The sequence below is a fragment of the Triticum urartu genome, chromosome 2 (genome assembly GCF_003073215.2).
Source record: "Triticum urartu cultivar G1812 chromosome 2, Tu2.1, whole genome shotgun sequence".
Lineage (NCBI taxonomy): Eukaryota > Viridiplantae > Streptophyta > Magnoliopsida > Poales > Poaceae > Triticum > Triticum urartu.
The window spans coordinates 319104640-319131378 of NC_053023.1; the positions used below are offsets into that span (position 1 = coordinate 319104640).

Consider the following 26739-nt stretch of genomic DNA (forward strand, 5'->3'; position numbering starts at 1 on the left):
CAAAGGGAAACCGATATATTGCATTTGTGGAGAAAGAAAGGTACAATGAAATTTGGCTTTATCTCTTACAAAGTTCTCCTACATTAACTTCAAGCATTTATCCACATGAAGGAGTCCTTTTCCATTGTCTGCACTAAAGTTACAACACATGTGTTGACCTGGTAAAGCTACCATCAATGGGAAACTCAAAATCAGCAAGAAATTTGTGGTGCTCTAGAAGCACTAAACCGGAAATATAAACAACTTGTTAACTGCAAAAGGAGTCTGAAATCATTCCAAGTTGGTGATAAGGTGATGGTCTACCCAGAAAAAAAGAGGTTGTCTTTACGTGTTAAAGGGAAGCTTAGGCAGCGAAGGCATGTGCCCTTCTCTACTATGAGGAAAGTAAATGATAATGTTTATGTGATAGACCTTCTAAGCAACATGGGTATATCCACACATTATCAATGTTGCGGACTTGACTCTCTACTGTCCAAAAGAAGCGCTCTATGAAAATAACTCGAGGTCGAGTTCCAAACAATTAGGGGAGAATGATGAGGAAAAGAAAAATAAAATCATATGTCAAATCTATTTAGCTACTTCTAGATACTTCTACTCTAGTCTAGTTTTTTTCCTTAATCTTAAGTAATGTTTTCTAGAGTATTTTAGCTATAAGCAGAAGTGAATTGTAAAGACTTTTCAAAGCCCTATAAATAGTGGTCCTCACCCCTAGTTTATAACCAAACTATGTACCAACTACCTATAAGGCCTTGTACAATGGAAGGTGCTTAGAGAAATAAACCAGACTTTTCTAAAGCACCGGTGCTTATTTGTATAGGATAAACGCTTAACTAAGCGTTTCTCCTATAGAAATAGGCACCGGTGCTTCAGAAAAACCCGATTTATTTTTCTAAACATCTCTCTAAACATCTCTTATTGTACAAGGCCTAATAGACCTTAGTGTTTTTGCGTAAGATCTTAAGCTCTATAATTTTGGATTGAACTCCTACCACATCGGCCTATTTCTGCCTCGAGCAATACCTAGCACAAGTAGTTCCTTCAACACTTTGCCATACACTTCGTAGCAGCAAGGTGTAGTTGCTCCTCCACAACCTTATGCTACTTCGAGAAAGAATTCTGACAAGCAATTCCAAGGCAGCCAAACATATTGGTGATGAAATTCGTAAATGAATTCCACAAGTTCTTACCCAAATGATGGATGCCAAACGAGTTGTGAAGGAAATTGGAGAATGGAGAAAAAAAGGGAGTCATCATCCAATTCGCTCCGATGACCTAGGCATGGTTCAGGGGTAAAAGCAACTTCGTGATTCATGATAATAAAAAAAAAAGCAGCTTCACCATTTTCTTGACACAGGCCATTCAAGGTATCTTTTGGGAGCTTCCCAACACAAGTTACCTATGGTAATTTTATTTCGGTGGTAGCACTTGCATCTTTCTACATACACTAACCTACAGCATATTGAGCATAATGTTGTACAGCTATGACTACTATACAAAGCTGGCGCATTTTATCCATATGGAACGAAATAGACCAAAACAACCCAGTGCTTTAACATGCAGGCTCATCTTTAACTATACAAACTTTTCATATATAAACTTATAGCCAGTAAATATCATCATTAAATGTTGTATTGCTCTATCATTGCATCAGCAGAAGATTATTCACAGTGGCATTCACATTATTCGTTCTCATCAGGTCCTGCAACAAGGTTGAAAAGGAAAAAACATTAGTGCATACTAGCGTCTAGAGAAATTACAACAAGAGGCTAGCAAAAACAGAAACGTACTTCAATAATTAGCTCGTCAGGCATATGGGGTAAAACTTCCCGTACTCTATCTACCATGGTATTAACCCGCGACATGCTTCCATTAATTGTTCCTGCCGTGCCTCGGAACCGCAAGCTAGCAGAAGCCACATCAGGCCTCGAGGAAGATGATGGAACAATTGAAGGGCCTGCCATTGACTCAGGCCACAGATTCCAGGTGGCATCTGCATGCCCATAATTATCAGTCACAGAAGCGAACTGCCTCATCATCATCTGAACTCCACTAAGCCCCACGGATCTCACTGCACTAGAGGAACTGGGGTCATCCACCCCAGGGCTCGACCACGGTGGTGCCCAGCGAGAATCAAGACCCGCACCTCTGCGACAACAAACACAAACACATTAAGGAATCAAATATCAACAACTCTGTAGTCACATAAATTGAATGGAAAACTGCACTTCTGCCATCATTGATGAACCATGTCTTCTGGGTGTTGAGTTAACATGTTAATAAAACAGCTAAGAGTTCTACACCTGAGCATTTTATTTACTTCCTCTGATCCAAAATAAATGTCGTGGTTTTAGTTTTGCGTGACACTTATTTTGGATCGGAGGGAGTACAAAACTTATGTTAACTTACTGCTGGTGTTCTAATTTTCGAAGTACTCCCTCCGTCCCAAAATAAGTGACTCAAGTTTATACTAACTTTGTACTAAAGCTAGTATAAAGTTGAGTCACTTATTTTGGGACGGAGGGAGTACATCTATATTCAACTGCACATATGCTAAATCAGAAGTCTTTAAGCAACCAGATTCCAGCAGAACTTCCAATAACCAGTGTCAACTGGCCAGTTACTAAGAAACTGAGATTTTGAAACTAGAACACCATTACTCTTGAGTGCGTGCTAACTTTGAAGAGGGTCGATGCAGGGAATTAAAGAACCACAAATTGCACTACTTTACTGAGTTTTGAGGGCTAATTTCGAAATGACGTTATTATATCAGAAATCTATCTAATACTTACGAAAATTAGAGAAGCAATCTGGAGTCTGGTGAAGTGCCACAGATATAGAACATCGTAAGTTTTTATGCATACCTCCAAACACCATCTGAAGGATCCTGCTGTTCAGGAACCCTTTGCTGATTTAATCCCATATTTAGCTGTTCCGAAATTAGCTGAACATTTGCTACCTCTGCTGTTGTTGACCTAGAATGTCCTTGAGCTGAAAGAAAGAGTGGCCTTCGACAAGTTGGACAAGAGTAACCCTCCATTAATCCTTGATCCAACCTACCCATAGCAACAATATGAGTAAAATAAAACAAGGAGCAAATGTCCTACATACATTTGATGGTAAAGACACTTAAGCTTTTAATAATTTACTAAGCAGATCAACAGAGGGGCACTCAAACATGACTTCAGTAATTGATCCTTGAAGATGAAATGTCCATGATTTGTTCGCTATGCACCGGTAAGTAATACTCAGTCCATTAACAAATATAACATGTTCTAACTTTTTGGTGATTTATAGACCCATTTTAGTGTGTTCGTTCACTCATTTCAGTCCGTATGTAGTCCATATTGAAATATCGGAAACATCTTATATTTATGAACGGATGAAGTATCAAATAAGGACATGCATATGGTGTTCATTGACTTGGAGAAGGCCTACAATAAGATGTCGCGGAATGTCATGTGGTGGGCGTTGGAGAAACACATAGTCCTAACAAAGTACATTACCCTCATCAAGGACATGTACGATAATGTTGTGACAAGTGTTCGAACAAATGGTGGCGACACTGATGACTTCTTGATTAAAATAGGACTGCACCAATGGTCAGCTTTGAGCCCTTATCCTTTTGCTTTGGTGATGGATGAGATCACAAGGGATATACAAGGAGATATCTCATGGTGCATGCTCTTTGCGGATGATGTGGTGCTAGTCGATGATAGTCAGACGGGGTTAACAGAAAGTTAGAGCTATGGAGACAAACCTTGGAATCGAAAGGTTTTATGCTTAGTAAAACTAAAACTGAGTACATGAGGTGTGGTTTCAGTAGTACTAGTACTACTAGGCACAAGGAGGAGGTTAGCCTTGATGGGCAGGTGGTACCTCAGAAGAACAACTTTCGATATTTGGGGCTATGGGGATATCGATGAAGATGTGAATCATCGAATCAAAACTAGATGGATGAAGTGGCGCCAAGCTTCTGGAGTTCTCTGTGACAAGAGAGTGGCACAAAAGCTAAAAGGCAGGTTCTATAGGAGATTCGACCCGCAATGTTGTATGGCACTGAGTGTTGGCCGACTAAAAGGCGACATGTTCAATTGTTAGGTGTAGCCGAGATGCGCATGTTGAGATGGATGTCTGGCCACACAAGGATCGGGTCAGGAATGATGATATACAGGATAGAGTTGGGGTAGCACCGATTGAAGAGAAGCTTGTCCAACATCGTCGGAGATGGTTTGGGAATATTCAGCGTAGGCCTCCAAAAGCTCTAGTGCATAGCGGACGGCTAAAGCGTGCTGATAATGTCAAGAGAGATCAGGGTAGACCAAACTTGACATGGGAGGAGTCTGTAAAGAGATATCTGAAGGACTGGAGTATCACCAAAGAACTAGCCATGGACAGGGGTGCGTGGTGTTAGTTATATTCTAGCCTATATATTTTCCGTGTTGTATGAGGGGTTTCCTGCATATTTACCACCTGTACATGTATATATATTGGCTATTGGCCATTGACCCTCGGGGAATACAAGTTGCATATTTCCTAACATGATAGTAGAGCTAGGTCTTTTTTAGCACGCGCAACTCATGCTTGAATCCTGCCCATCGCTCCGCCACCATCCTCTCTTGGCTGCTGACGCTGCTGCTCGTTCTTCCCGATGGCTGATCTACCTCCATCGGCCCCGTCTACCAGGTCTTGCCGCGTTCGGACGACGCTTCTACAGGCCTGCGCTACTTGCTCCACCCAACGGCCCATCTACAGGCCAACTTCCAGATCACAGCAGAGCCGCCCACCTCATCTAAGTCAGGCCATTGTTGCAACTCTTCGCTCAGGCCGCCCCTCGGCTTAAGGATGACGCCACCACGCTCCTCACGATTGGTCCCCACTGCCTGATCCCGATCAAACCAAACTGCTACTGATCCCACCGCCGGCTGCTCCACCCGTCAGCTCGCTCCACTTCACCGCACCCTACAGATCGGGTCATCGTCCTGCCCTCCAGATTGGGTCAACGCTCCGCAGGGCTGCATCCGCGTCTGCGTCGCCCATCCTGCAGGTGCTTCCGCTGGATAAGGTCACGGTCATGACGTCACAGCCGTGACCTGCCACGTTCGCTGGCCTGTTGTGCCCAGCAATCATTGATTGCTGATTTGCTTGCTAGTCATCCCTGCCGATCACAGGCATTGCTAACTGCATCTTCATCATCGGTTCCAGGGGAAGACCAAAGATCTTGCGCGGTAGGTCCGCCAGAAAAACTCAAGAGAGAAAGAAGTCTCATTAATCTCTTCATGCTCGTTCCAAGTTCAAAGTACCTTTTGGCCAAAGTTTGAATCAAGGCGCCGGCCTCTTCTATTGGGACTGATTCTGCTGATTGTCTTCTAGAAAAAAAATGGTGTCTCCGGCTTGTCCTTCTATGATCTTCGACGGTGCTCCCTGTATTGATCACCTCTTGCACATGCATTGTCTTTCGATGCTTGGTGCTCGTCCGCCTGTGTTCCCTTTGGCGTTTTCTTTAGTTTGTGTTGGTCGCTCTCCTACAACTACTCTCGCGACTTCCGCACATGGTGAACGTCGCTCTACACCCATTCCTCTCGCGACTTTCACCGGTGATTGTCACTCTACACCGACTCCTCTTGCGACTTTCACTGGCTGTGCTGGTGCATATGACTCCACAAACTACACCTCGCACACGTGCCTTCCCATGACGCTTGGGGCTTGTCTGCATGCGCCCTTAGACTTTACGGACGGTACTAGTCATGCTTCACCGCCACATCTAGCGGCCACGGGTGGTGGTGGCTGCTCCTCTCCCGGTGCTACTGTGTTGACTACTTTAGTTTTGTACTTCACTGAGGAGATTGCGCGACTTCACGCCCTACTGATTGCCTCTGGCTCTATTGTCGGGTGCATCTACGTCGACCTCTTTCGTTGAGCCCCTGACTAAGCAGGAAATTGTGTGACTTCGATGCCTGCTAGCTCATCTTCTGGTTCTCAATCGACAGGTTCTGCTGGTTATGCTATTGACTCTTCTAGCATTGTGAGACCAACATCTATGGATTTTTTTATACTGGAGCATCTTTCATATGACTCATGATCCATCCACTTTGTCCTCTATTCGACCTCTCAATTCTCATGTTCATGTTCTTACTGCGGATGGTACCTCTCGGTTAATGGTCGAGGCATTCTTAGCACTTCATCCTTTCATGTTCCTGATGTTGCTCGTATTCCTCGACTTACCATGCAGCTCATGTTCGGTAGTCAGATTGTTGACTCTGGTTGTCGGGTCATTCTCGACTTTGACTCGGTCTCTATTCTAGACCGCCATACTGATGCTCTCCTTGTTGTTGGCCCCCGGCACCGTGACTCCCAGGGCCTCTGGGAGCTTGACTGGCTTCACCTTTCCCTCCGCTTGCTCTCCTTGTTGCTGGCCCCCGGCACCGTGACTCCCAGGGCCTCTGGAAGCTTGACTGGCTTCACCTTCCATCCGCTGCCACTGCCGACAGTCTCTCCCCCTCCGTTGCCTTGTCTACCAGCTCTTTTCAGCAGTGGCATCATCGCCTTGGTCACTTGTGTAGCTCTCGTCTCTCATCCTTGGTTCAACTTGGTCTTCTTGGATCCTCCAGCGGTGTGTCTTTAGACTGCTAGGGTTGTCGGTTTGGTAAACAGGTCGAGTTACCTTATCCTCATAGCGACACTGTATCTCAGCATCCTTTCGACCTTGTTCACTCTCATGTCTGGGGTCCAGTTCCTTTTACCTCGAAAGGGGGTCGTCGCTACTATATTTATCTTTATAGATGATTTCTCTCGCCACACCTGGATATATTTCATGTCTTCTCATAGTGAGGTCTTATCTATCTATATGTGTTTTGCTGCCATGGTTCACACTCAGTTCTCTACGCATGTTTGTGTGTTTCGTGTTGATTCTGTTGGAAAGTATACTCCAAGATGTTGCGTGGAGTTCTTGCTAAGTAGGGTACTCTTGCTCAGTTTGCTTGTCCTGGTGCTCATGGTTGGAATGGCATGGCTGAGCACAGGCATCATCACCTTCTTGAGACGGCTCGTGCAATGATGATCGTCGCCTCTCTTCCGCCTCACTTTTGGGTCGAGGCTGTCTCCACTTCCACCTATCTCGTCAACCTTCAGTCGTCCACTGCTCTGCAAGGTGGCGTTCCTTTCGAGTGTCTCTTTGGTCGTCCCCCCGCATCCATCTTCCTTGACATTTTCAGTAGAGGATATATCCTCCCTCACTTTTCCTGACACACCTATCACTCCTGTCGAGCCCTTGCTCGTCCGTCCTATTGCCCCTGCTTCTCCGATTGTTGCAGGTCCAACGCCACCATCTCCCATGGTCTCCTCGCCTGGCTTGTCACCGGATTCTGCACCTTCATCCCCGATATCTTCTCTGTCACCTTCGCCTATCTCGATGAATCCTCCTCGTATTCTTCCATATTTTCTTTAGTATTATACTTGTCGTCCGTGTAATGTGGATACATCTACTGAAGTGTCATCTTCCTCATCTCATCCTACTTATGGCTTGCATCCTCACACCGCTTCCGCCTATTGATCGCCTTGGTTTTCCACGCGTTGGTGCTGCTGTTCTTGAGCCGACTTCTTATCGTCAAGTTGTTATTCATGCCGAATGGCAATTTGCGATGGCAGTGGAGCTTGTTGCTCTTGAGCGCACCGGCACATGGGATCTTGTTTCTCTTCCTCCCGGTATTCGTCCCATGATTTGTAAGTGGGATCTTAGTGAACAGTTTCTTATGTCTGATCTTGGCCCTCTGCTACTTTCTTGGGATCAAGGTCTCTTCTACCTCTGATGGCTTTTCTATTTCCCAAGAAAAGTATATCCAGGATCTTCTTGCTCATGCTGCTCTTACTGATGAGCGCACTGTTGAGACTCCCATGGAGCTCAATGTTCACCTCTGTGATACTAATGATGACCCCTTGCCTGATCTGTCGCGTTATTGTCAACTTGTTGGGAGTCTTGTCTATTTTGCTGGGAGTCTTGTCTATCTAGCTGTCACTCGTCCGGATATCTCCTATCCGGTCCATATTTTGAGTCAGTTTGTCTCCGCTCCCACTTCGGTTCACTATAGTCACCTCCTTCGTGTTCTTCCATATCTTCAAGGCATGATCTTTCACCGCCTGTTCTTTCCTCGCTCTGGTTCCTTACAGCTTCGGGCCTATTTGAATGCTATGTGGGCTAGTGATCCCTCGGATCGCCGTTTACTTTCTGCTTACTGTGTTCTTCTTGGTGGTTCTCTCATTGCCTGGAAGACGAAGTAGAGTGCAGTTTCGCGTTGTGCAAAGGTTGAGTTACGAGTTATGGCTCTTTCGACGGCAGAGGTGACTTGGTTACAGTGGTTACTTCAGGACTTTGGTGTTTCTGTCACTACACCTACTCTGCTCTTGTCTAACAATGCTATTAGCATGAGCTCACCAAGCATATTGGTTCTATGTGTGCGCTGGTGCGTAGGATCAAGTTATTGCTCTTGAGTATGTGCCCTGCGAGTTACAGTTGGCAGATTTCTTTATGAAGACCCAGACTAGAGCGCAGCATGGCTTCTATCTCTCCAAACTGAGTGTTGTTTATCCACCATGAGTTTGAGGGGGGGGTGTTAGAGTTATATTCTACTCCCTCCGTTTCTAAATATAAGTCTTTTTAGAGATTTCAATACAAACTACATACGGATGTATATAGACATATTTTAGAGTATAGATTCACTCATCTTGCTCCGTATGTAGTCCTTCATTGGAATCTTTAAAAAGACTTACATTTAGGAACGGAGGGAGTAGCCTATATATTTTCCCTGTTGTATGAGGGGTTTCCTGCATGTTTACCACCTGTACATGTATACATATTGGCCATTGGCCCTCAGGGAATACAAGTTGCATATTTCCTAACACGTGGAAGCTAGCTATCCATATGCCAGAACCATGAGTTGGTTGCGAGATCTTATGGGTTTCAGCTCTAGCCTACCCCAACTTGTTTGGGACTAAAGGCTTTGTTGTTGTTGCTGACGAAGTATCAAATAAACTCCTTTACGGATTCCATTATAGAAAGTTCCAGTTGACAGCAAAATCAGGAATTCAGGACACTAGTCTCATAGTTTAGTTCGGAATTCAAGTAACTAAATGACATGGACATATGGAAGAGTACACTGATAACTACAGCCTTTAACTCAAAAGATTTTTTACTAGCAATCAAGCATCAATTGGCAACACACTAAAAGCAATTAAGGGCATACCAAGATCGCAAGCAAGGTAGATGAAATAGATGGTTGCAAGGCAACTTTTTAGCTCGAGCCATTGGTCCCTGTGAGTTGCAGCAAAAAATTCAGATACACAAGTAGTCAAGGATGACAGAGTTTCTGAAGATCTAGAAAACTGTTACCCGGCAGATGGCACACTCATCATCATATGTGCAGATCTCATCGTATTTAGCATCTGGGAGTGCTCCATCGAGCGAACGGAGTGCCTTTCTTAACTTAATGTAGGTCTTAATCCTCTTCAAAAATGAAACTACAAGAGCCTGCATATGATAAAAGACACATCAGTACATATTAAATAACTTCCATGAAAGTAACACAGTTTATCAACAGTTGCCAATAGGTGATGTCTGCCTTACACGCAAGTTCAACAGGAGGACTGCGTCGACCAGGTGAAACGCCATACCACGGAGCCAAAAGATCATCGAATAATGACCAAGTGACATCAACAAGCTTATCAGGTCAATGACAAAACCAAAATTCCTTATAAGTTGGCCTCTCCATTCAGAAAATGAACCTGCAGATGTGAAGCATGATTACATCCTGGTAGCAAAGTCAAAAGAGTTCAAGAAAAGTTTGCACAGGAGCTTAGTAAGTCTTGCTCCTGAAACATAGTCCCAACAGAAGATAAAGCGCAGCCTACAGATACACCAAAGCAATAAGTAGTGACATGTGTGACTGAAAATGATGTTTGTGTAACTCCCTGGTCAAGAAGAGTCATTCTGGCCATACTTGCACTCCCTCCGTCCAGAATACTTGTCGGAGAAATGGATGTATCTAGACGTATTCTAGTTCTAGATACATCCATTTTTATCCATTTCTCCGACAAGTATTTCTAGACGGAGGGAGTACAATCTAATGAAATTATAATGTTTATGAACTAATTTCTTAGACAAATGTACACACACTATTTTAATGGCCAAGATAAATATTCACAAAGATGTTACTGGTCAAAGTTAAATAGTTTGACTGTAAGCATGGATATCACTTTTGTAACCAGATGTCCTGCTTGTGTGCCTCAATATTACTATCATTGAGATGGTAAACACAAAAACTGTACATGCACAACATAAGAGTTATATATCAACAATGAGTTTAGCTGAGGAGCTTATCACCTGCTGCTTGTTTATAAGTTTTTTGGAAATCAAGATAGTCCACACCACTGTCCATCAGATGTCGCTGCCAAATGTCAAACAACTGAAATCCATGCACCATGATAGACTGCCAAGAAGGAGAGCTATTTCAGAGAAGTCATCAAGAGATTCAGAAGTAATGACTATGCACGGGTAAACATTCATTTTTTTTTCTAGTTAACAACTTAATATTCATAATGGCAGTGCAGCAAAATATATAAGTAAACTGGAAGTCAATGAGTCACAAATACCCCTCACAATATTGGTTCAAATTACCTGCAGTGACTCAAAGGCAATACTAAGTGGCTCAAATAACATAAGCCAAAATAACGTAGAATTGCATGAACTGCAGAACCCTACACAAAGCTTCATCCTGGAGAAGTTAGATAAAAATAACTAGTGAGTTCTCTGAACAGAAACAGCACCATACTTCTGTTATGAACAGAGCTTGTTGTATTGCACAACCCGAAGCACCTAATACATATATAAGTAAAAGGACTGAAGGAGACATCCTTACTCTAGACCAATAGAAAAAGACCATAACCCACGTACCAACCCCCTCCCCCTCTTCTTAAATGTCAAACATATGCAGTAGCATTGCATTTGGAAAAGATACTAAAGACAGATAAACAGCTGCAGTCCAAGTCTTCATAGCGCCATCAAACCTGTCAAATCAAACCAGAGAGAGAGGCACAGCAGCAAAGAGCATAGCACATGAGGAAAGCAAAACTGCAATGCGGCATCACAAGGGCCTCTACAATAAAGGACCATGCAGCAAATGGAAAGAGGCCATGCTCATCCAATATAAAGAATGGACCAGGACCAGAAAAAACGGAGGCTGAATGACCAAGGCTTTTGTGTACTCGTATGGCATGGACCAACACGACAGAGTGATGGACATGGATGGATGTAACATAACCAATACACTGAAGAGACTGACTCAAGAAGGGATACTAGCTAGAAGTAGCAGCAGCCAGCAAGCACTCAGCCAAAACAGCAAGAACAGCACACCATCGGCCAGCACAATAGCACTCGGCCCAACACCACCAGTCCAACAACAGCACCGAACCAGCACCAAACTAGTAACCCATGGACTAAGTAATGTGGCACCCGCCCACAAAGCCATCATGAATGAAGCTGAACGGAGCATAAGTCTGCGGCAAGGAATCTGCAGCTGCATATCCATTCATGGAATGGCAGAGGTAGTCAGGCAATAATAGAGGAGGTCAGCGGCGCTGAATGAAGACTTGCACTGCAGAGAGGATCAGCATGTCAGATCCAGAGCTCGCCTGAACCTGAAACTACTGTCAACGTTGCCTTCCGTTTTGTCAGTTATTGGACAGCCAAGATGATTGCAGGGCCCATTTACCTGAAACTATTCAGTTTCACCTGTTGTCACTAGTTATTGTTACCGTTTCACTTGTCGAGTAACTAGCTCAGCAGTATATAAGCGTGGGGCGTGCGCTGTGTTAGCCATTCATTGATCATTATCCTGTAAGGACAAAATTACAGTATAGCAATACAAGTCGGGGTCTCTCTTCCGAGGCGAACCCTAGACACAATTTCACTTTCGTGTTCCATTTCTCATGATTTCACCGATCTGAGTAAAATAGGGATCTGCCAAATCGTATTCAGAGCTAGGTTAATCCTTGGAGGTGTCTTGGCAGAACACGATCACCTATGGGGCCAATTGGCCCCTTGTGGTTCGGCAAGGGGGAGGGGCACGTTGCACAAAGAGCGGAGACCGTAAGGCAGCACGGCAATGGTGACGTGGTGGTTTTTACCCAGGTTCGGGCCGCTGCTAAGCGTAAAACCCTACTCCTGCTTTGGTGGATTGGATGGAGGACCGTGACGAACACGCAGCGCTCCAGCCCCGCAAGGTCGCCTCGGGGAGAGCAGCTACGCGCGTAAGAGTGTACAAGGGTCCGAATCCTATTTTAGGTCGCCATGGCCCTCCTTTTATAGGCTAAGGGGTTACCACAGTGACAAATCAGTCGTTATACACTGATTAGATAGCAAATAGTGCTATCATATCTAACTCTGCAGACAGGACAAGGCGCATTAAATGCACCGCTTAGTGTCACGTCGTGGATGTAGCCTGGCAAGCCTTGCCGCGTCATTTTAGCTGTCTCTGGCCTTGTCTGCCTGACACGCCTCTGGACGGGTGTCATGCAGGGTGAATCTTCTCCCCAAATGGCTGCCACGTGCCAAATGACAGCCACTTAATCACTTGGGGGCTCGACACCGCACTGATAAGTGACTTGCGTCGTTGTGCGATGGAGCGGTGGTGCCTTGGCGGGGCGGTCCGCCCTCGACGTCCCTGGCTTTTTAGCTTCAGGGTACTCAACTTACCAAATCATGATGTTATTGTAGGATGTGATTGGCTGGCACAGTACAGTCCCATCTCTGCGGATTTTGCAAACAACAAACTACTTCTGAACAAACCTGACAGTGGTATGATTGCAGTGGACATTTGCACCCCAGCAGAGAAACTGGAATTAATTGGAGCTCAACAGTTGAACAAATGGTTGGATCAGGTAATCTCTGGCATGATAACTCAGATGCTACTCCTTCAAAGCCATACAGAGTTCCCAACACTCAAAAAGATGAGATGGAACAACCGGTTCACAAATTACTAGCAAACAAATTAATAAGAGCTAGTCAGAGCCCTTATGCCTCGCCAGCTATAATGGTAAAGACACAACTTGGAGGCTATGCATAGATTACAGAAAAGTCAATTCTCAAAGTATGATGGGGCAAAAAAAATCCAAACTCGATCTCAGATCAGGGTACCATCAAGTGAGAATGTATGAACCTGACATTGAGATAACTGCCTTCAGAAACTATTTTGGATATTTTGAGTGTTTTGTCGATAATGTCAAGAGAGGTCGAGGTAGACCGAACTTGACATGGGAGAAGTCCGTAAAGAGGGATCTGAAGGACTGGAGTATCGACAGAGAACTAGCCATGGACAAGGGTGCATGGAAGCTTGCTATCCATGTGCCAGAACCATGAGTTGGTTGTGAGATCTTATGGGTTCACCTCTAGCCTACCCCAACTTGTTTGGGACTGAAGGCTTTGTTGCTGTTGTTGTTGTTGTAGTCATGCCATTGGCCTTATCTAATAAACCAACAACCTTCCAGGCTCTCATGAATGAGGATTTTGGCCCTTATCTAAGGAAATTTATTTTGGTCTTCTTTGATGATGTCTTAATTTACAGCAATGATATGAAGTTTCATTTGCAACATTTGGAAATAGTACTAACACTATTCATGAAGCACTCTTTAGCTGCAAAGCTCAGTAACTGTGTGTTTGCTGTTCCACAAGTGGAGTATCTTGGGCATATCATTTCTGGTGAAGCAGTATCTACATGTCCTAAAAAGATCAGTGCAATTATTGACTGACAAACACCTACCAATGTGACACAATTAAGAAGATTTTTGGGGCTCACTGGTAATAGAAGGTTTATCCAGAACTACGGGATTATCTGTAGACCTCTCCATGAACTTTTAAAAAAGGGAAACTTCAACCGGATTGTTGTATAGCAAGAGGCTTTTGAAAATTTGAAACTGGTCATGACATCAGCACCTGTGTTGGCATTACCAAATTTGCACAACCTTTTGTACTTGAAACTGATGCCTTGGGCACAGGACTGGGAGCAGTAATCATGCAAAATGGAAAACCAATTGCATATTATAGCTCTACCCTCTGCCCAGGAAACTGTTATGGCCGGTTTAGCTAGGCCCACCGGGCAATCTTAGCCCACAAGTTATCTTAGGTTAATTCTTCTGCAAGTTATCTAGGTTATAAATATAGGCTGTAAGACTCTTTTTGGAATTAAGCAATAAGAAGATTATTATCTCTATTGCCCGGCTCCCAGAGGAGCCGGAACCCTAGCCGCCTTTAACCCTAGCTGCCGCCGCCATCTCCCTCCTCTTCCGCGACGGCGCTCAACCGCCGGCGCGGCCGCTCATCGCCTCGCCCAGCTCCCTCCTTCCCCTACTGCTTACGCCCCAGGCCTGGTAGGGTACAAGTTCCTACCAATTTGGTAATCAGAGACCAAGTTCCGATCATGTCCCTGCCACCACCACCGCCGGCGCTTTCCAGCGGATCCACCGCGCCGATGACGACGGCGCCGTCCCTCACCGCGCCGATGCTGCCGGCGCCGTCCCTCACCGCGCCGACGACGTCCGCCGCCGGATCAACCACGCTGGCAGGCCCCGTCTCCACCGCGACCCCGGCCGCGCCGTCCTCCACAATTCCTCCTGCGCCGCCGCCGTCCGCCGTCTTCACACCGGAGCAGGTCACGGCCACCCTGCGGGACCTCGTCACCGCCGTCCAGAGCCTCTACTTGCAACAGCAGCAGTACACGACCGGGCCCTACATGCCCCTGCCGACGGCGCCCCCTGCCGCCTACGGCCACACGCCGTGGCCGCTCCAGGGCGTCTCTCCGTACAGCGCGCCCCTCTGGCCCTTGGCGCCGACGCCGCCCTCGGGCCCCTGGCCGCTACAGCAGATGCCGCAGGCGGCGGCCACCGGACCGCTGCAGCCGTTCTCCGCGCCGACCTGCACTGGGCAGCCCCTGCTGCCGTTTCCAGCGGGACACCCCGGCGGGACTACGCCGGCCGCGGCCCCTCTGTGGTACTTGCAGCCACCCCCTCCCGCGGCCACCGACGCCCCCGTGCACCCCCCGCCACCGACGCTCCAACCACCGACACCGACCCTGCCTAGCTCAGGGGCACCCTCACCGACCACCTCCCGATTCATCAGTTCCGGTTCCCGCCCTCCACGTCGCCACTTCCAGCGTGGGCGGCTGGGTCTTCGCCATCGCCGGTCTACACCATGGCTCTGGAGCAACCGACCCCGTTTCCGCAGTTCGGCGGGCCATCCAGCTCCGCGGGTCCCTACCCGGAGTACTCCGACCAGGCGCCACCCGCCTCGCTGCTTCGCACCTCTGAGCCAGCTCGACACGGCGCTCCGACCCAGACACCGCCACGGTTTGCCAAGATCGACTTCGCCACCTATGACGGCACGGAGGACCCCCTCAACTGGCTCAACCAATGCGACCAGTTCTTTCGCGGGCAGCGCACTCTCGCATCGGAGCGTACCTGGCTCGCCTCGTATCACCTCCGCGGCGCGGCACAGACCTGGTATTACGCCCTCGAGCAGGACGAGGGCGCCATGCCCCCTTGGGAGCGCTTCCGCGAGCTCTGCCTCCTTCGCTTTGGGCCTCCGGTTCGCGGGAGCCGCCTAGCGGAGCTCGGCCGCCTTCCCTTCACCTCCACGGTGCAGGACTACGCCGACCGTTTCCAGGCCCTGGCATGCCATGCGTCGGGTGTGACGGCGCAGCAGCGGGCCGACCTCTTTGTCGGTGGACTTCCGGATCACATCCGCGTGGACGTGGAGCTTCGGGGACCCCAGGATCTCCAGTCGGCCATGTACTACGCCCGCGCTTTCGAGCGCCGCGCGATGGCCATCCAGCAGGAATCACCATCCCGGACCGCTGGGTCGCTACCCGGGCCGGATTCCGCACAGGGTCGGCCTGCACAGGCTACTGCGGCACCCCTCGCCGTGACCGCGGCGCGCCCGTTCCGCCGGCTCACCTCAGCCGAGCTACTCGAGCGTCGCCACCAAGGGTTGTGCTTCAACTGCGACGAGCCCTACACGCCCGGCCATGCTTGCCCGCGACTCTTCTACCTGGAGGTTGCAGACTGCATTCCGGAGGACGCCGTCGCCGCCGACCTGGCCGCCCCAGCTTCGGGAAGGTGTTTGACGCTGGTTGATCACCTAAAGGAGTTCCGCAAGCGCTTCCCCACCTTACAGCTCGAGGACGAGCTGTTTGTGCAGGCGGGGAGAAGTGTTATGGCCGGTTTAGCTAGGCCCACCGGGCAATCTTAGCCCACAAGTTATCTTAGGTTAATTCTTCTGCAAGTTATCTAGGTTATAAATATAGGCTGTAAGACTCTTTTTGGAATTAAGCAATAAGAAGATTATTATCTCTATTGCCCGGCTCCCAGAGGAGCCGGAACCCTAGCCGCCTTTAACCCTAGCCGCCGCCATCTCCCTCCTCTTCCGCGACGGCGCTCAACCGCCGGCGCGGCCGCTCATCGCCTCGCCCAGCTCCCTCCTTCCCCTACTGCTTACGCCCCAGGCCTGGTAGGGTACAAGTTCCTACCAGAAACGCTGCCATGTCAGCTTGTGAAAAAGAAGCTCTTGGAACTATAGAAGCTCTAAAGAGATGGAGACACTACTTGTGGAGCAATAAACTGATAATCAGGACAGATCAACAAAACCTACAGTATATCACAGAGCAAAGGATTACGTAAGGTATCCAGCACAAGCTCATGCTCAAACTTCTGGAATTTGACTTCACTATGAAGTACTCCCTTCGTCCCAAAATAAGTGTCTCAACTTTGTACTAACTTTAGTGCAAAGTTGTAAATGTTGAGACACTTATATTGGGACAGAGGGAGTACAAAAAAGGAAAAGAAAAAACATCGTAGCTGATGCACTGTCCAGAATGTGCAATTCCATTTTCTCTATTCTGTTGTTACACCTTTTAGAGCAACTCCTCATTTCCCCGGCTACTGATACTAATGCTTATTCTCTACATGCTGGTGTTTTGAGATATAAAGGGAGAATTGTCATTGGCAATGATTTAGCACTACAAATAAGGCGCGTACAAGCTCTCCATTCTTCTGCTGTTGGGGTACATTCAGGAACCAGAGCAACATATCTTATTGCTTTATGCCCGGTCTCTAAGAGATCAAAATCTGAGCACCGTCACTACCCAAGGCTTTTAGATCCCTTACCTGTTCCTGATATGGCATGGACCTACAGTACAACGGATTTTGTAGAGGGGCTGCCAACATCCCAGGAAAAGTGGTTATAATGGTGGTGGTGGATAGATTAAGCAAATATGCCCATTTCATTGCTTTATGCCTTTATCCCACCCCCATACTGCTCATACTGTTGCACGAGCATTTCTGGATACAATCATCAAATTACATGGCCCTCCCAAGTTGACAAAGATAGGATCTTCACCAGCAATTTTTTGAAAGGACCTGTTTAACTCAATGGATATCCAACTAAGGTGCAGTACAGCTTATCATGCAGAGTCTGATGGTCAGACAGAACGTGTTAACCAATGTGTGGAAAACTACTTGCGTTGCATGGCTATGAATAAACCGAAGAAGTGGGCTGCTTGGTTGCCATTAGCTGACTATTGGTATAACTCATGTTTTCATACCAGCACAAAGTTCTGCCCATTCAGGCCTTGTATGGGTTCCCCCACCTCTGATATCTGAAATCTCTATCCCTGGGCCTATGGATGAGGAAACAACTGTGTTCCTTCAGACTAAACAAGAGACGTTGGCCCAGCTTAAGGATAACTTGCATAAAGCTCAGAATCGCATGAAGAAATATGCTGATTTAAAAAGGGTTGAGCGCCAATTGAAAGAAGGTGATACGGTCTACCTTAAAATGGAACCCTACCGCATGGCAGCATTTGGGTTGCGTGGCACCATTATACTACAGAGCAAGTTCTATGGCCTTATTAAGATACTCAAGCAAGTGGGCAAACTGGCCTATAAACTCCTGTTACCTGAAGGTGTGCAGATTCATCCGATTTTCTATGTTAGTCAGCTGAAACAGCACTTGGGACAAAAAGTGGTGCCTAGTCAAGATCTTCCCTTAATCAATTAAGTCGGATCAATTAAATATGCTCCAGCAGCAGTACTGGAAACCCGGCAAATACCACGAGATAATCTGCCGGTGGTTCAATGGCTTGTTCAATGGGAAAATCTTCCTCCAGGTGTAGGTTCTTGGGAAGATGCAGATTTCATCAAACACACCTTTCCAGCTTTCTTTCACTCTACAGTACAAGCCTGGTTAGCGGCTGATCCAAGCGATGGCTGCAAGCCTGCAACAAGTAGCAGAAGCAGCACACTGCGGCCAACACAAGCTGCAGCAGAGGGACCAGTGCTGAGGGTGAAGCCAGTGGAGATGAAAAGAGGAGGCTGGCCAGCGAGCTAATGAAGTGGAAGATTGGATCAGCAACGGATAGGCCTTGCTGGAAAAGCAAGGCCAACAACGAGAATACCACATTGGTAGCCAGCAATGCCGGACAAGATTGGCGGGCTAAAAATCAGCACCAGCGACAGACTGGGGACCAGCGGCGACAAGATAAGGTGGTTCCCAAATCCGGCGTGGGCGCAGGTCGGCTCGACTTGAACAGGCGCCAAGCTGAGAATGAGGGATCTCAGGGATAAGGAAACCGGTGAGGCGGATGTGGCATGGAGACATCAGCCAGTTGCTACTACACAACTACAATGGGTATGGCAGTGGGTTTGGGGTGTCAAGTCCGCCCCCTGGAGTGGAGCTCGCTCTCCAGGGACAGCTCATCGAAGAGACGAAGACGATGAGCTGCAGTGGCGACAAATGGCACTCTAGGTTTAGCTCTAATACATTGTTACGAACTGGGTTTGCTGTATTGAACAGCCAAAGGGTACAAATATATAGTACAAGGACTCAAGGACAGCCCTAGACCGACAGGGCAACACCATAATACCTTAACAAATTGGGTAAATTCATCCCCAAAAGATACTTAGATAAATTGCTATGAAGCTTGATCCATGCTGACTAACCAGGGAATATTACCATAGTAGATCAGTCGAAAGAACCAGCAACAGCGCAGAATATACACGGAGATATTTCAATGGAGTTGCTGAGGGTGACGCATTGAGGCACTCAAGACGTTCTCTGGCCAATGATTGAAACATCTGGATATGACATTTATTTCAGTTAATACGATGGGTAGAATCTCAACAAGTAGATGTAATTGCACACAGTACCTTCAGTGAACAAAGAAGGACTAGCCAAGTTGACCAAAGGATTATTTGTTGAGAATTAGGAGGCACAACCAATGGGAGAAAAGTTCCCTGCAACACAAGAGAAGTCCTTGTAATTTTATTCACATTGTAGACTGCCACATGCACATAAATAACTAAAGGACGGAGTAAATTGCACATAATACAAAGTAGAGTACCACTTGTGTCCCTTTCTTTATACCACCAGGCTTCGGAAGAATAGACACTTGACAGCATTTTGGGACAAACGATATTACACTTTGCACTAGGTTCCATTACCCTCCGTTGCCACGTCCATTTCACCGCATGAGGGTTCCACAAGGCAGTGTAATGGGTTCTAAAGACCCCGCATCGCACTTGTCCCTTCTACCTCCTTTCATCATCTCCACATCGCACCCCAAATCCATACATAACCCATCAGCACACCACCTCACCACCAAGTCCTTGTGGCACTGTGCAAACATTTTCTACCCTCCACATTCTCCTCCTCCAGTCACTTTGCCCCACCACCTCCATATGCCCTTCTCTGAAAAATCGCTGCACCCCAGCTCCAAATTTTCCACGGTCCTGCAAACTAGTCCAAAAAGCAGCAACACACGGGAAGGCCTCTCGCTCACACGCACAATGTACACAAAGTAGAGGCCTAGAGGGTTTGAACCTAGCAATTCAGCATACAAGACCAATCCTGTAGATGGCAACTTACGTATCAGGACAATTCCACACAGATGGCACAAAGGTATAATAAAGCTTTCTCCAAAAGCAGATTTTTGTCAAGATTCTCTGAGAAAATGATAATGGCTATCCACCCTAAAGCACACCTTGAATCTAATTCATCAACTTGCAACTTATCATTACAATGGTATATGTAGCTGTTATATAGTGCAATAAAAGGGCAGCCCGGTGCATGTAGCTCCCGCTTGCGCAGGGTCCGGGGAAGGGTCCGACCACTTTGGGTCTATTGTACGCAGCCTTTTCCTACATTTCTGCAAGAGGCTGTTTCCAGGACTTGAACCCGTGACCTCATGATCACAAGGCAGCAGCTTTACTACTGCGCCAAGGCTCCCCTTCTGTTATATAGTACAATCAACCGACAAATTTCTCATGCCTAGAATAAAAGGGAAAGAAAGACTCAGGGCCTGTTTAGATTACTACCAAAGTCGACCCTACCAAAAAATTGGCTTGCATGTGTAATTTGGTAACTGTTTGGATCTGCGCCAAAAAATTGGCTCGCCCAGCATGCCAGCGCCCGTACGTGTAGTTCTCACCAACGTGTGGGCAAGACGAGGAAGGCTGTGACTCTGGTTGTTATGGTGGGCCTGCTCCGTGCATGCAGTTAGGATAAGTCAAATTTTTAGCTGTAACCAATCAGCGGCGCTTTTAATTCAAAGATATGCAGGCCTGTGCATGATTAGCAACTGCATACAAACAGGAATTCCATCCAAAGATATACCAACATGAAGTACACACAGCATGCCGTGTCATTCTTTTGGCGATTTTCTTCACAGTGACTGCATCTAAGTTTTTAGAAAAACTGCATCTAAGTATTGATATGTATTTCTTCTCAATTTTAGATAATAGATAAATTAAATATTTTTGGAACTAGTATAATAATCATGTTGGTTGGTCACAAACCAAACAAAACAACGGTCTCATTTGCCAAAATTGTGGAGGATATAACGGTCACAATCCAAACAACAACAACTGCCAAAATTTTGAGGGGGGTAGTTGGGGTTGGGGATCAAACCAAACATACCCTCAATCTGGAAAACAACCTCTCTTTGATAGACAAGTCTTTCACATCTTGGAACTTCTTTTATTTCCAAAAATAGTAAACGGATGCACGAAATTACTTGTTGTGCTGTGTTATATTTTGTTACATCTAGTTGGTGATCCCCGTGCAAGCCTTTGCGCGCTGCAAAGCCCTAGTGATCCTCATGAGCAAAACCTCCATAAATCCTTGTGGTCATGGACTACCGAAGCAATAGTATTGATTATCCTCTGGTTGTAACTGAACAGAACTCCTTGGACTCGCCAATTGATTATCCTCTGATTGTAACTGAACAGAACTCATCAGACTCTTCCAACTTTTTTTTTGGAAAGGGAAGTCATAAGGGAGTCCCCTACAACGGGTTTTTCAATAAGAACCCAAACTCCTGTCCGTGAGGACTTGAACCTGGGTGGCTGGGTTGTACATTCACTACCCCATCCAAGTGAGTTAAGCTCACTTTAGACTCTTCCAACGTGGCATCCATCTTGTACTCAGTTGACAATTCAAGTGGCTCTTGACTTCCTGGGACAAATCAGAAAAGACTTTTTTGTTGCACGCAAACTGGACACCATCCCATACACTTCCCTCCAATCTAAATCAACCATGTGATTACTCAAGTACAGGCCTTGCAAACATTTCCTTTTGTCTTACCAGAAAAACAGCCGACCGATAATTCTATTTCTACCTCATGTGTTGGTTCATGCACATACATAATTTGGCTTTGTGTGTGCGCACAACTTAGCAGCAGCTAGGGCTCTGGCCTTCTCTTCATTGACGTTCCAATTGTAAAACTGAAAAATGTGTAGAAAGTAAATTTTCTGACTTTTACTCCCTCTGTCCCATAATATAAGAGTGTTTCTTATATTATGGGACGGAGGGAGTACTTTTTTGACATCTTGAATCAGAACTGCATTAGAGCATCTCCAACAGGCGCCCAACGCGCCGCGCGGTAAAAACGGATTTGGCGCGCGCCCATCGCCTGGTTTGGCGCGGCGCGCAGCGTTTGCTCCAGCAGCCGCGCTGAAAAGCCGCGCGCGCGCAGCTCCAGCAGGCGCGGTAAAATGCAGCGCGCGCTCATTCTACAATATTTTTTAAATTAAAATTACATAGATATAAAAAAGATACGAAGATATTTACATCGGTGCAACTACTACGGCATAGATAGATAGATAGTTCGACATACATAGATAGATAGATACTACTACGGCATAGATAGATAGATAGAAACTACTACGGCATACATAGATAGGAAACTACTCCAAGTCGCTATCACCACCATCATCACTCTCGTCGGTGTCGTCCGAGGTTGAGAGCCATATGTCGTCCCAACGTTCATCGTCCGAGGTGAAGAATGACCTCCCACCTGCGGAGACGATGTCGCACTGCTCGTTCGCCACTGCCTTCCGCTGACACCGGTCCGCCCGCTCCAAGCGGCGCCTTGCCGTCCTCTCCGCCCAGTAGGCACGCTCGGCGTCGACGTCCTCTGGGTGGCGACGGCGCCACTCTGCCATGGCTCGCTCGTCCTCTTCGGCGACGAGGAGACGGCGCTGCCGCCGAGAGTGGTCGGCACGATCCATGTCCGTGATGAGACGCGGCGGAGGGGCGAGGCGCTGCGCCTCCTCGCGCGTGAAGACGTCTCGGAAATTCATCTACGACCGGGGCCTCTCCAAGCGCCACGCCGCCGCGTCGTACGCGCGGGCCGCCTCGCGCGCGCTCCGGAACGTCCTGAGGCCGAGCCGGACGTCGCCGGACCGTATCTCGGCGGAGTACCAGCCGTTGGGGCGCTCGCGGACGCCGCGAAAGCCCGAAGCACCCCGGCGGCGCAGCGGCATGGTGGCGCGGTGGTGGCGCAGAAAGCGGCGAAGCGGCGAGGTTGCGAGGAGGAGGGCGCGTGGCTGTTCTGTGCGCGTGGCGAAGCGCGGGACTTTATAGGCGCGCGTGAAGCGGCGCGCCAAATCTACCGCACCGCGTGCCGCTTTCTCCCGCGCGCGCGCAAACGCTTCCCGCGCGTGGTAACTAACCGCCACCGCTGGAGCGCGCGGAACCAACCGGCGCGCGCGAAAAACTGCTTTTACCGCGCGGGCGCGCGTTTTGCCGCGCCTGTTGGAGATGCTCTTAGTATCGCTAGAAGTAGCCATGGCTGTATTAGCTTCTAGGCGGCACTGAATTACTCCCTCCGTCTCATAATGTAAGACGCTTTTTGACACTAGTGTAGTGTCAAAAAACGTCTTACATTATGGGACGGAGGGAGTAGTATTTTGCTAGTAGTCATGGCTGTCACAGCTACTTGGTGGCATTAAGAAGGGAGTATCCACCTGCAGTGAGCCAATCTGAAAGGACAGGGCATGAGAGAAGGGACAGGAGACCTAGAAGACAAACCACACACCCACTAGTATCCATCCAGCCCCAAGTGCAGGTTGTTAGAGGTCACAACTATTAAGGAGTATAAGTATTGGTCTAGGTCTCCTTACATGTTAGTATTAGTCTAGATTTCCTTACCTGTACTCCAAGTTCATTGTAATATATATTCGCCCGTCGGGCTACGCAATACAGATAAGTTACTCCTCTAGCATGGTATCATGAACCCAGGTTTATGGGCTGGACACCGGAACTGGTCCATGTCTCTCCTGATCGAGTCCTCTCCCTCTCGGTCTCCATCTTATCGAATATCAGTCTCCACTTCTATCGAAAACTCTAATTGATTTTTCCCGTCATTCCTCCTTGATAGATTGATCTGGTCTCACTTCCCGATTGATTCATTTGGTCTCGCTTTCAATCTCGTAGCCAAGATCCATCCTGTGGCCACATCTCAAATGCGGCCACATTTGGGCTGCCACCTCTCGCCAACCGCCTGCATGTCATCTCACTCGGCCGACGTCCAGATTAAGGCCCCCGTGGGAACCTCTCGCTCGAGTCCTCCTTGTCTAGCAGTTCCCCGACAAAGCCTTTCTGGTCCTTTTTTATACAATCTTTGTGGCCTTTCTGGTCCTAGTTGTTTTTCTATAGGATTTATGTGGTCTCCTTTCGCATTGCTGTTAATCTATGCCAATTCTCTTGCTGCCGAGTTTATAAGTAAAATCACTTCAACAAACTGAAAGGGCAAGGCTTTCCTATGATGTATGTGTATTATTATTGGAAATGCATGAGGGCACAAGAGCATTATATGTCAGCTGCAAGTCATAGACATGTGCGATATTGCATTTAATTTCATTTCAAAAAAGTAAGCTCATTATCCAGATGCTTGAAGCTCACTGGGGCCTTAGATTGAAGATTCATCTTATCAACCATAGACTTGTTCAGAGGACTAGAGGTTTAAGCAGGCCAAATTTGTCAGCAATATTTGGGAGCAGTAAAAACACATGAATAGTTCAATGGAAGGACATGTAATAACGAGAGAGAGAGAGAGAGAGAGAGAGAGAGAGTATTACCTTGTAGATTACATAGTTAATGATGTGTTCCAACACTTTTCTAGTCTCTGTAGAAGTTAACCGAACAAAAAATAATGTCTGCATAGGAGAAAAGATATGTAAGTCTCAGACTGTTGTATTAGAGAAATAAGAAAGATGAGTGTGTTGAATTTACAACCGAGCTACAGCACCCGAGGATATTTTATATTACTGGAGATTACTACTCCCTCCGATCCATATTAATTGTCGCTGATTTAGTACAAAGATCTAATATGCTTTCAGCTTAATTAATTAAAGGCGCCAAGAGAAGGTAGATATGGCCAGATAGCAACAGTTGCTACTTTCAAAGAATGATGATGGTCTGTTCATTTATCTTTCCTACTTCTTGGAGCACTGGGTGGCCATCGCCATAGTACGTACCATCATTTTATTTTGTTCTGTAATAGATCTAAACTTGATTTCTCCTTTAAAACTGAACTTTAAGGGAAATAGCCAAGCTGTTTACATTGTACACTAGAGTTTCCCAGCATAGAACATGCCTTGGTTGAGCTTCATGATTGAGATTCAAGATTATAACCCTGTTTTAAGATGTCTCATATTGCACAGTGTGAATATGAAGAAACTCAGTTACAACTCAGTCAGGCAGACATAAATTCCAAGTGGATAACTTCATAGGAAAAATAATTAGTAATATCATTAAGATTGGGTTATTCAGTAGTTTCATTGGGATTCCACCGTCATAAGCCCACCACTACTGTTTGTTTAGCCAAGAAACCTAGCGATGTAAATAACTAAAACTCAGCAAATGCAAAATACATATGGGCTTGGCATCTAAGACCGTATATTTTAATAGAACGATTTCACTAGTATTATGAGCATAGCACAAAGTGAAATGCATTTAGTATCGTCAGCTTACATGACGACTAAACAACTCACAAACAAATGAACCTTGAGGACAGGCTCAACTAAGCATATCACAGCATCAACCCAGCTCTTGCAAGACCAGCACTTGGACTGGAGAAAAAACTTACCACACATTTCCCAGTCCCAACTATCAACATCAATCCATTGGTAAATGAAATGAGGACGAGTGACAAGCCTTTCTAAACAAAATGCACGGCCAACAAAATTGCAGCTCGAGGACCATAACATCAGGAATATGACGCAGGTTGCTAACGCAATTAGCCACCAGAAACGCAACCTACCATAATGAGCTCGGTCGATTGCCTACAACGCAGCGATGGAACCCAGTATCCGTGGCGGCATTAATCGAGCCCGGAAAACCATCCCCGAATTGATAAACACTCCTATGCTGAGCCGATTAACCAATCACCTTGAGAGCTAGGAGGAGGACGAGGAGGACGTGCGCCGCCAGATTCGCTAAGAGCGCGACGGTCACGTGCGATCGCAACGAGGTCTCGAGCCAGTCCCCGCCGCCGACATCCCCGTCCCGTGGGGCGTCGAGGAAGGACGCCGCCCACCACTGCAGCGCGGCGGCACTGGCCGCCGTGGATGCGGCGGCGACGTATAGGCAGTTCACGGCCATGCGTCGCGCTGGCGCATCGGCGTGTGGAGCCAAATCCTAACCTGGGCGAGAGCCTACTTGGTTTGGCGCGGGGGAATCGGAGCTTGCTTGGGGCTGGGGAGAATCTGACGCCGGCTTTATTCGCGCGGGGACGGAGGAGGGGAGGGGAGACGACCACCAGACGAGAGCGACGCGAGGCCGGGACGGGAAGGCGATGAGAAGGGGAGGAGGGCGGGGGAGGAGCAAAATTATTGGTAGGTCGGAAGCAATGAATAGATTAGCTTGGATTAGATTAATTTGCGCTTTGTTTGACAGAAACTGTATGCGTTTTAGCTCATTTCAAGTCTAGTGTATTAGAGCACATTTCAGGTGTTGTATTTGCGTCTCTTCTAGACCAAAAACTCATCTTCAGCGAGGTTGCGGTTTCAGTTACCGGAAAGTAGGATCGGATCGCACGAGGCGATCAGGAGGTGACGAGGCCCTTGCGCGCCGCCGGTGACACCTCCGGTTCCCCCTCTCTCCATCGGCCGCTCCGGCGGCGGGAGGGAGGGGGAACCTCGGGTCTGTTCACTAGGTGGGTGTGTGGTAGGGTTAGGGTTGAGGGAGACGCTGCCGAGTCTGTTGCGGTGGTGTCGCGTCGGGATAAGTTTCTTCAGGCTTCGTTCGCGGTCAGGCGAGGCTTTTGCCTTCGTCTAGGAGCCAGCGGAGTTGGGGATCCCCGGGTCTCGTCGAGGTCGCGGGCTTTGATGGCTGGAGGTCCATCGGCACTGGCCGTTTGGGTC

At 47.4% G+C, this 26739-nt stretch overlaps 1 protein-coding gene across 1 annotated transcript; it reads right to left on the minus strand.

Annotated features, from left to right (window-relative positions):
* Positions 1-1282: 1282 nt before the first annotated feature.
* On the minus strand, positions 1283-26198 carry LOC125537156 (E3 ubiquitin protein ligase RIN2-like). The gene is made up of 12 exons (XM_048700461.1): positions 25766-26198; positions 24454-24531; positions 19243-19329; positions 19049-19170; positions 10667-10763; positions 10373-10478; positions 9617-9774; positions 9383-9520; positions 9237-9304; positions 2862-3053; positions 1788-2145; positions 1283-1699 (listed from the first exon to the last, which is right to left on the minus strand). Exons 1-12 carry the CDS (start codon positions 25976-25978, stop codon positions 1640-1642), a joined length of 1677 nt encoding a protein of 558 aa, XP_048556418.1. The 5' UTR covers positions 25979-26198; the 3' UTR covers positions 1283-1639.
* Positions 26199-26739: the final 541 nt, after the last annotated feature.

Coding starts and splice junctions, on each gene's coding strand:
- LOC125537156 (XM_048700461.1), bottom strand. CDS start 25,978: ATGGCCGTGAACTGCCTATACGTCGCCGCCGCATCCACGGCGGCCAGT. Junction 3,054..9,236: donor CTACCTTGCTTGCGATCTTG/GTATGCCCTTAA, acceptor TGCTATGGGTAG/GTTGGATCAAGGATTAATGG. Junction 2,146..2,861: donor CCTTCAGATGGTGTTTGGAG/GTATGCATAAAA, acceptor TTGTTGTCGCAG/AGGTGCGGGTCTTGATTCTC.